The sequence below is a fragment of the Pongo abelii genome, chromosome 21 (assembly GCF_028885655.2).
Source record: "Pongo abelii isolate AG06213 chromosome 21, NHGRI_mPonAbe1-v2.0_pri, whole genome shotgun sequence".
In the NCBI taxonomy this organism is placed as follows: domain Eukaryota; kingdom Metazoa; phylum Chordata; class Mammalia; order Primates; family Hominidae; genus Pongo; species Pongo abelii.
In genome coordinates this window covers 47,780,753-47,791,100 of record NC_072006.2, presented here as the reverse complement: position 1 = coordinate 47,791,100, position 10,348 = coordinate 47,780,753, and the positions used below count along the sequence as shown (strand labels likewise).

Sequence of the window (10,348 nt, the reverse complement as noted above, 5' to 3'; positions counted from 1 at the left end):
CAAGCCTGGCCCTGTCCCACAGTTCCAAGTGAGCCCTCCTCACACCTAGCTCCACAGACTGCACTACAGACCCTTCCCCAATAACTGGGTATCTTCTGCCTTGCAGCTCTGTTCCCTCTGCCACCCCTGCCAGGAAGGCCTGCTCACTGTCAGCATGCTTCCCCAGCAGTCAGAACTGCCCACTCCTTCCACTCTGTCGGGAGTTCACACAGTTCCACAAACTCCCCTGAATTGTACGTATTTCTTCATTTGCCTTCCAGGAGCACCAGGGGGCTGCTTACCTGACATAAGTCGGGTGCTCAGTAAATCCAGAAAGAATGAATGAAAGGATCTCTGAGGTGTGGTGACAACAGGACTGTATCTCAGAGAGGCTGGCAACCTTAGAGGTTAAACGGAAGCAGGATAGAGTCGGGGAATGAACCCCATATATCTGTCCCCCCAGCAGCTCTGAGAAAACAGTTACCTGGTCTTTCCCAATTCACTACCCAAGAAGGCTCTGAAAACTGGCACTTCTGATGGCTAAAAACCTTCCCCCCAAAAGAAAATGAAAAGTCTAGTAGCCAAACACACCAATGAGATTATCTGCATTAAGCTTCCTTTCTAATGCTCTAAAATGACCCCTCAAGTGAAAAGGGGCTTCCCAGGTCTGAGACCAGGGCCTGCTGAATAAGCACATTTCCCCCTTTCTCAAGGAGTCAGCCATTCTGCTCTCTCTCCAGCACCTCCTCGATGGGGAAGCACTGGAGATACTGCTTGCCTGAGACACTGGGAGCTGTGAGGGGGATGCCAAGTGGTCATCCCAGGAGGCAGCTCCCTTGGACCTGAGGAGCTCTCTTTGCTGACCCCCCAGCAGATGTGTCTGTGCAGAAACATCCAGATTCAGACACCTCATGCCGGTCTGGCTCTGGAGCCCCCACCTTTTTTTTTTTTTTTTAAGACTGAGTCTTGCTCTGTCACCTAGGCTGGAGTACGGTGGCATGATCTCAGCTCGCTGCAACCTTCGCCTCCCAGGTTCAAGTGACTCTTCTGCCTCAGCCTCCTGAGTAGCTGGGACCAGAAGCATGTGCCACCACATCCGGCTAATTTTGTATTTTTCGTATAGACAGGGTTTCACCATGTTGGCCAGGCTGGTCTTGAACTCCTGAAATCTGGGATTACGGATGTGAGCCACCATGCCGGGCCTCTGGGGCTCCTTCTTGATGGTCCTGTTGAATCACAAAGCCTGGCCAGGGAGATCTCGAAGTTCAGGATATGAAGGAAAGGAACCCCTGGCAGAGTTAAGTATAGATTCTTACAGGAGTTCATTTCTTTTCTTTTTTTTTTTTTTGTTTGTTTGTTTGATACAGAGTCTTGCTCTGTGCCCAGGCTGGAGTGCAGTGGCACGATCTCAGCTCACTGCAACCTCTACCTCCCAGGTTCAAGCGATTCTCATGCCTCAGCCTTCCGAGTAGCTGGACTACAGGCATGCACCACCATGCTTGGCTAATTTTTTTTTATTTTTCACAGAGACTGGGTTTCACCACGTTGGCCAGGCTGGTCTCGAACTCCTGACCTCAAATAATCTGCCCACCTTGGCCTCCCACATTGCTGGGATTACAGGAGTGAACCACTGCCCCGGTCAGGATTTCAGTTCTTATCATTCAGAGAACCCACTGGTATATGGTTCCTTGTTTATCGCCTGAGATTTCTCACCCACGGTAACTGCCAAAGCCCAGGTTCCAGGTTCTTCAAAGCAAAGGCCAGAGTCTGTGGTCTGGCAGTCTGAAACTAGGTAAGGAACAATGGAATGACCTCAGAAAATCTAAGATGTTGTCTGTGTGCTGGTGGGTATGGGGAGTTTTGAGTCATATGATCAGGAAAAGGGTCATGTTCTGACCTTGAAGGTAGAGGAAATCAACAGGAAAATGGATAAAATAAGCCATACAATAATCCACCCTAAGCAACAGCCTGCAGTGCTGTGGAGAGGTCCAGGGAATTTCCTAAAATTGAGGTGATCTGGATAGATCTTGAGAGAGCCACACATGGAATGTTTAACACAGGTCAAGCTAAGATTTAATCAGCACTTTCAAAACCCCACTGGGACTTCTATGCTTTCACAGCAGAAAGGTGTGGTCTACCAGGAGCCCAAGAAAATCGGACATTTGGGAAGCAGGAAGCTGCCAGTAAACATCTGGCTACACAGTTAGTAGAGTCCATTGGCCCCTCTCTGTCCTCCCCTTCCTCTGGGCTCCCAGGACACCTGCACATGTGTCTTTCATGGCCCTTACCACACTCCACCAGGAGCAACAACCTACAATTCTGTCTCCCCTACCATGCAGAGAACCTTAAGAGCAGGGACCTGTTCTTACCTGCTTCAGTATCACATCACCTTATACAAGGCCAGGCACAAAGTAGACATCAATAATTATTTGCTGATGAATTAGACAAATACACAATGGCTACAATAAAGATGACAAAGAGAGGACTGGACAGACTACTTTTAGGGCCACCAGTACAGAACAACCATAAGACCATCTATGCACTTTGCTCTAATTCCTCACTCATGAAGCAACCCTCTACTGGCTGGTCTGTGTCCCAGATGGAGAGCATCTTGATTGGTGTCCCTGAATACCCAATCATCAGTTAAGCCAGAGAGAGCCCACTCCTGGAGCATTGTCCTACCTGGGGAAACTGATGACATGGGCCAGACACTGGAGATGGTGATCCTCAGACCCCATAAAGGTCCTGCTCCACTCTGAGATTCTATTTAATGCTGGCAGTCTACCAGTACACCTCCCTTTGGCCACTAGTTTTTTACATCACAGACCATGCTGAACCAAGAGACAACAGCAGATGTTCCTGGGAGACATAGCCCTTGTCCCAAGAAGAAGAGAATGCAAAGCCAAGCATAGGCTGGAGGATGAAACTTGGGTGGCTCTGCAGCTGGCTGAACAACTACATTCGAAGAGTGTTGCCTTATGACCTGTGGTCAACCTACAGAAAGGTTTGAAACAGGGTGCCACGTGGTTCTGCCTTCTCATAAAACATGTTAAGACTTGGACAAAGACACAGAAGGCTTAGTTATCAAATGTGCAAGCTGTATGAGGTTGGAAAGCCTTATTAACATCATAGATGACAGAACCAAGATTTAAAACAAGGCTATGAAACCAACCAGATAACATTTAATAGGGTGGATGTAAAGTTTTACATTAGGTTAATTTAAAAAAAAAATCTCAGTGGTGCAAGTACTCACTGGAAAATTTGGTTCGACTGTAGTTGACATGAAAACCACCTGGGGGCTTTTATGAATCCCAAACTAGTGTGATGTAGCTATAATAAAGCTAGGGCAAACTTAAGTTTTGCTAACAAAAAAATAGGGTTCAAATCTAGGGGAAGAGAAAATAACCCTAATGTTGTCCATTAACAAGAAATTATGGTATACTCATAAAATGGAACACCAGTCAGCAACAAACAAACTACAGATACAGATAACACATGGAGAAGCCTCAAAAACATGACACTGTGCAGAGACAGACCTAGAAGAGTACATGCTCTATGATTCCATTTATATGAGTTCAAGAACAGGCAAAGCTCATCTACGACGCTAGAAATTAGAAAAGTGGTTGTCTTTTGGGGTGCGGACTGTCTAAAAGGGGCTGAGAAAGAACTTTCTGGTACGAGGGAAATGTCTGTATCTTTTACTTTTCTTTTTTTTTTGTTAATTTTTTTTTGTACGACTTAACACGAGAGGAAATGTCTGTATCTTGATTGAAGTGCTGAGTTCAAGGGCAGACATGTCATAAAACCTGTGAAATTGTACTTTCAAGATGTGTGCCTATCTCTCTATAGGCATTTTATCTCAATTAAAACACCTCTAGGGGAGCAGCACCCCAGTGTGTTCTATGTTGGCCAGAGGCCATCGAAAACAGGGAGTTCAGCTCTGGACACGTACATGAAGAGAAGAAGATCATCAACCCAGAGGGCAAGGAAAGCACCTGGAAGTGGGAGGAGTTTGGGAGCTCCACCACACACAGCTCAAAGGAGGAAACTGGCTGTGCTGGGCTTGGATACAGACACTCTTCCAGGGCAAGAAGAGCCAACTACTTTAAGTTTTTTGAGATGGAGTTTCGTTCTGTTGCCTAGGCTGGAGTGCAGTGGTGCAATCCCGGCTCACTGCAACCTCCGCCTTCCAAGTTCAAGTGATTCTCCTGCCTCAGCCTCCCGAGTAGCTGGGACTACAGGTGCATGCCACCACACCCAGTTAATTTTGTAATTTTAGTAGAGACAGGGTTTCACCATGTTGGCCAGGCTGGTCTTGAACTCCTGACCTTAGGTGATCCACCCGCCTTGGCCTCCCAAAGTCCTGAGATTACAGGCGTGAGCCACTGCACCCGGCCGACAAAGTTCTTTACTTAAGGGCAACTATGCACTAAAAGTCAAAACTGGTGTTTATTGTGTTCCCACCATAGCAGTCATTTTGTATAGGTAAAGTGATTGGATCTACATATTCCTCCATAACATTGCTCTATTATATACTAGTGATACACAGCCATATACTACATAAAGACATTTCCATCAATGATTCCACATTTAAAACCATGGTCCCATAAGATTATAGTAGAACATATACAGAAACCTGATCCATGGCCCTTGATATTGGCATTGCAGATCAAGTAGGGGAAATGACTGACATTCGGTAATAATGCTGGGACATTTGGTTTTTCATGTGAAAATATACATGTAAATAAAAATGCATATAACATCTAGGTTTGTGTAAGTACATTCTATAATGTTTATACAATGACAGAATTGCCTAGTGACACATTTCTAAGAATGTGTCCCCATCGTTAAGCAATGCATGACTGTAACTATACTAGACGTTCTGGTACGATTCATTCATCATTTCCAATGCTCACAATGGCTCTGCAAGGTAGACCTCATTACACCCACTTTATCTCCATTTTACAGACAAGAAGATGTGGGCTCAGAGACAGTAAACAGCTCAAATGGACAGAACTGGGATTTAAACCCAGACTGTCTCCAAAGCTGACATTCTTTTTTCATCTACAACTCACTACTCCTTGGCTCCTGATTTTAAGTGTGTGTTAGGATCCTTGCAGTAAATCACAATATCTGTGTCATTCAAAATACAGTTTAATTATCAGCTATATTGGATTAAAGGGAAAAAAAGTACACTTTAATTTATTGACTATCACTGGCAAAGCTAACTTTGGCAAGCAAATGTGTGGGTAGAGAGCAGAGGAGTGAATGGACTCCTGTCTCCAGGATGCCTTTTCTTTCCTGAAGATGATCTGAGCACACAGGGTCCCCAAGCTGGGCCATAGTCCAGACTAGATTCTTCCCACACACATGGGTCACTCTGACTATTCTTGCCCGGTGGGGCAACACGGGTCCCTCCCTAGCAGAGGCGACACTGGGGAGGGCACCTGCTTCCTGCCGTCTTAAGGACAGTGACCCCGGCTCTGTCTCCCACTCTGCACTTGCACCTTACCTCGTCTTTGAAGAGGCGTGCTTGGTCCTCACAACCTGTCAGGGTCTGAACAAAGCCGAAGACCTTGGAAACCAAAGATGACATGTTGACCAGGGGACAGAGCTTAGGTATGTAGGGAGAGCTGGCCTCCACGGCCTAGGTGCTTCTGAGCTGTGCCAATGCTGCTTTTTCTCACCAGCCTAAAAGGATCCTAGGGTTTCTATGCTGGCAGATGTGCCAAGTTGGGCCCCTTGCTTCTGAGGCCTGGGACTGAAGCCTGCCTCTCCTGCTGGATTTCTGGCTGAAACAGCAGCACAGCCCCCACCCCCTCTACCACGATGGGCCTATCAGGAAGGGTCTCAGTCAGCCCCCACTGGGCAGCTAGAAAGGACTGTGTACAGGACAGATGAGCAAGAGGTAGTGCCAGGAGTGGTACCGGGTTCTACCTGACCTGGGCCTTTCCACCAGGGTATGGTGAGAGGGAGGAGGAGAGGAAGAGAAGGATAAAGAAGGGCCCTCGCTCCTCACCTCATCGATGGTCCACTTGGCGACTGTCGAGGCTGAGATGCCCGCTACTCCTGGCAGGAGCTTGCAGTGCTGCTCCCAGCACACTGAGAGTGAGCGGTCAGGGTGGGCTGACAGGGCTGACATGAAGAGGGACTGGTGCACGACATCAGGCGTGAGGGCTGGAAAGCAGAGGCAGAGGCTGGCAGGCCGACGCAGAGGACTAAACTGTTCCCGAAGCCCATGCATACCCACACCACTCAGGAGACTGGCTGGCAGAGTAGACAGGACTCCGGGCCCCTTCTGACAGCCTGTAGAGTCAAGAGGGTGAGCCGTATCTCCTGACTCCTCACACAGTGTTCACTCCTGCTGGTAAAGTGGCTCTCTCAAAGACTCTCAGGTCAGCTATTTGGAATGACCCTCACCCCGTCTCTCTGAGGCTGCACCACCCTGGGCCCTGCAAGGATACTCTCTTAGAGCTGCTGCAGCATCTCTAAAGACATAATTTCCTAGATGCCATCCATCAAAAGGGTCCTTAACATCCAAACAAGCTCAGCCTTGACGTCAGAAGTCCACTCTGTTTACTCTTCTTCTCATGAGTCCTTTTGGGCCACGACCAACTTTCTCAGAGCCAGGGTGATTCTGCTTCAGAATCACAGTCCCCCTGACCAGGCTGAAGACCACCCCTCTGGCCACTGCCATTGCCTCAAGCTCCAGTTCCTCCCCCTCCTCCACCAGCCCGGTCTGTACTACTGCCTATGCCAGCACTAGAGGGTGATCCCTGACCCACTCCCCAGCTCCATGTTGCCTGTAGCTTTGCTTCCTGGTCTGCCTCTGGGATCACTGGCCCCAACCTCCTACCTCAAGCAGCTGTACTGAGCTGACGACCGATGCTGCTCAGCTTGGCCTCCCCCTTGGTGGGGCCTGGTACGTGCCGACTTGGACTTCATCCCCCTCTGGCTGCTTTGACAAACCTGGCCCCACTCACTGCTGTCAGCCTTGGCTGGCCGTGTGCAATGTGGCCACTTTCCCAAGGGGTCTTCCCAGCCTCTGTCCATGGTCCAGGAGCATTGGCTCTTTATTCTCCTGGTGCTAATTCCAGATGCTCATCAATGCAGCACCTCCAAGCGCCCTCTTGTCAAAGACCCTCCCTGTTGGTCACAGATTGTCCTGCCCTCTCTCCCTGAGTGTCAGCCTTTCAGCCTGGCTCTTCCACCTCCATTCACCCACAAAGCCTCTGGGATTCCATCCTCAGCCCTACCAACCACACTTCTGTGCCACTGCCTTCCTGCTGCTCTCTCTGTTCATCAGAGAAACCCTAATACCTGCCCATACCCCAGACAGCCCCATCTCCCTGCTCAGCCAGCTCCTCTCATTGCCCGTCTGGGGCACACTCAGCATCTCTCATGACAGCTACCACCACTAGCACCTCATCTACCTGGCCACAGGTTTGGCCTCTGGTACACCCAGGTACTCCCTCTCTGAAACCCTGTAACTGGGTTTCATACCCTGGGGTGGGGTTTGGGAGACAACATCAAGTTTGTAGTGAGCGTTTCTCCTTATCTTTCTTCCCCAGAGCACAGAGAAGAGCACAGCCCAGGAGCGCTTACCAGCAGTTACAGTGTCTTATCTAACTGCAGACCATCCAGCTGCAGGTCAGACATGGCTCCTCAGACATGGCTCCTCAGTTCCTTCAGTAGCTGACACTCCTAGGCCTAAAGACTAAGCCTAGCCAAGCCCTGTCCTCTCCAGGCAGACCTTCCTATGGAATTGTTCACCAGCAAACCTCAGAGCCTACACTAAGGAGGTCTACCCACCAGCGTGTAAGAAGTTGCCTCTGGAACAAAACCCAGAGTGACCAGTGGTTCTTCTGGGTGACAGGCCAGCTAGAAGAGCAGGGGTGCCCTGCAGAAGTGAGACCTGGGCAATGGCCCCTGCTCTATCCTTGAAGTGCCTCAAGGATCTGGGTGAGCCCTTCTTTGCCAGCTCCGTGACATAGTCTCAGCGTCTGGAAAGATGTAGCTTCCCAAGAATTCTACAGCCTAATTCTGGGATGAACACAGTAGGCAAGTGCCCTCTGGTGGTCAGAACTTGGTCCTGCAGTGGACCTGACCATGGGTACCACAGATGGGTACAAGAGGTGCCCACTGCAGTTTGATCCTTAGGAGTCCTTACTCTGAGGGTCTAGGTGCTGGCCAAGACCCTCATCACTCAGGTCTGAGGCTGAAGAAATTGCTTCTGTTCCCACAAAGAGGAAACAGTATGAGATGACAGCAAGAGGAAGTGAGGCAAGAGACTCAGACTAGTAATACTGGCAGGGAGCTGTGCTAAGCACCTCACATGGAACGTCTCAGTTAAGCCTCTCACCACAGCATATGGTGGGTACAATTATTATCAGCATTTTACAGGTGAGGAAGGTGAGGCTCAGAGAGGAGTGTCACCCACCCAAGATCTCTCAGCCTGTAAAAGGTAGTCTGACTTCAGAGCTATGCTTTTTATCACTATGTTACTTACTGCCCAGGTTACAGAGACTGTTCTTGAAGAACTGTGACAGCTTGGGTCTTGCCAAAGATGCATTAAACCAGGTGATTTCTCAAGGTCTCTTTTAGCCTTAAAATGACATGCATTCCATTCAACTGAGGCATCCCTGCTGTGCATCAGGCCCTGTACTAGTGGCTGAAGATGTAAGATGAATTCACCAGCTAGGGGAGGGCTCAGCCACTATACCCCTCCCCCTGAAGTATGGTATGGGCTGAAATGTGTCCCCGCAAAATTCATATGCTGGAGCCCTAACCCCCAGTGCCTCAGAATGGGACTGCATTTGGAAAAAGGGCCTTTAAAGAGTGATTAAGTTAAAATGAGGTCACTAGGATGGGCCCTAATCCAATTCAATTGGTAACCTTACAAGAAGAGACACTTGGACACATCATGGGACCCCAGGAATGCTTGTGCACAGAAGAAAGACCATGTGACAACACAGCAAGAAGGCAGCCATCTGCAAGCCAAGGAGGGAGGCTTCAGAAGAAATCAAGCCTCCCAACACCTTGATCTTGGACTTCTGGCCTCCAGAACTGTGGAAAATAAATTTCTGTTGTATAAGCCACCCAGTCTATGGTATTTTTGTTACAGCAGCAAGCACGCTAATGCAAGGGGAGTGAGAAGTGAACTGACATTTGGGTTAGGTGCTTTATGTCTCTTATACCAGCAGCATGCAGCAGGAGGAGTCAGGTCAAATCCGAGTTGGAATGCCAGCTCTCCCCCTTACAAGGTGAATGACCTTGGGCAAGTGACTTCACCCTCTGAGACTCACATTCCTCCTCTCACAGAAGAACAATATACATGTTAGAGAACTCTTGCGAGAGTTAGACACGGTATGTATAAAGCACCTGGCATAGTGCGCAGTAAGCAGTGGTAGTAACCACTGTTATTTCAGGTATTGACAATGGAAAGGCAGGTTTTATCCAGTTACTCAAGTGAGGAAACTGAAGCTCAAAGATGTTAAGTGACTTGCTTAAGGTCACACAGGTAGAAAGTGATAGCCATGGCCTCCTTCCCAGGAAGCCTAGAATCAGAGAAGAGCAGGAGCATCATCCTGCTGCACAGTGAGAACCAAAGGCCCCGAGAGGCTCCGTACCCTCCCCACAGACTCACGGCAAGGCCATGGGGGACATGAGACTGGAACCCAAGGTCACTCAAGGCCCCTCCACTGCTTTTGCCACTGCTCTGTGCTCTCAGTATCTCAAACGAAGAGGCACAGCCCTCCTTCTAGCTTTTCCCACTCTGGGAAATCTGTCTCATCCCACCAATGACAGAGCACTCACTGTGAACACTCTGCGGCAGAGGACATAGGAGCAGATAACCCAGACTTACTCTGGAAATCTTCCTGCGGAATCTTTCGATACTTTGGAGGGCGTCCAATTCTGGAGAAAGAGGGACCAGGTCCATGGCAGGGAATCAGTGTCTGGCCCAGTCCAACAGGCTACAAGGCTCCACACCCCCAGGAAGCCCAGGCCCTGATTCCCTGGCCTCCATACCGGCCGTGATGGCGAGGCTTCTTCCTTGGGGAGAAGCCTGAGAGGTTCTTCTTGCGGGCTGAGGCCTCCGAGTCAGACAGCTCCGCTTTCAGCCGGCTCTGGTTCCTCTCAGCCAGTGGGCAGCCTGAGAGGCAATGGTGAGCTGTGAACTTGCCTGTGACATGGCCAGAGCCATCGCAACCAGGAGTGGGGCACTTCCTGGGGAAGAAGAGGCTTCAGTTGGGTTGAATCCACTGGTCCCCGCTGAGCCCTCCTCAGCCCTGGTCCCATCTGGAGTGTGTTTTGGTGGACCCTAGTCGCCTGCATGCAGTAAGTGCAAAACAACGCTGAGGGTCTCTCA

General features: G+C 49.4%; 2 protein-coding genes across 8 annotated transcripts in view; both read right to left on the bottom strand.

Annotated features, from left to right (window-relative positions):
• Nucleotides 1-5,556, bottom strand: part of SGK2 (serum/glucocorticoid regulated kinase 2) — a 44,560-nt gene extending 39,004 nt beyond the window's left edge. The window contains exon 1 of the mRNA XM_054541404.1: nucleotides 5,492-5,556. The gene's annotated coding sequence lies outside the window, so the exon portion shown is untranslated. The remainder of the gene's footprint in view (nucleotides 1-5,491) is intronic.
• The window catches only part of L3MBTL1 (L3MBTL histone methyl-lysine binding protein 1), a 45,030-nt gene that overhangs the window by 6,348 nt on the left and 28,334 nt on the right, over nucleotides 1-10,348 (bottom strand). For 2 of the 7 annotated variants that reach the window (XM_063720526.1, XM_063720529.1), the window contains 4 exons: nucleotides 10,009-10,206; nucleotides 9,845-9,894; nucleotides 5,999-6,156; nucleotides 5,492-5,554 (listed from right to left, as the gene is read on the bottom strand). In XM_063720526.1, the coding sequence (XP_063576596.1) occupies nucleotides 5,492-5,554; nucleotides 5,999-6,156; nucleotides 9,845-9,894; nucleotides 10,009-10,206 (469 nt within the window). Of the gene's footprint in view, nucleotides 1-910; nucleotides 5,555-5,998; nucleotides 6,157-9,844; nucleotides 9,895-10,008; nucleotides 10,207-10,348 lie in introns of those variants that run through there. The other 5 variants (XM_054541788.2, XM_063720527.1, XM_054541789.2 and 2 more) reach the window with 3 other exon arrangements.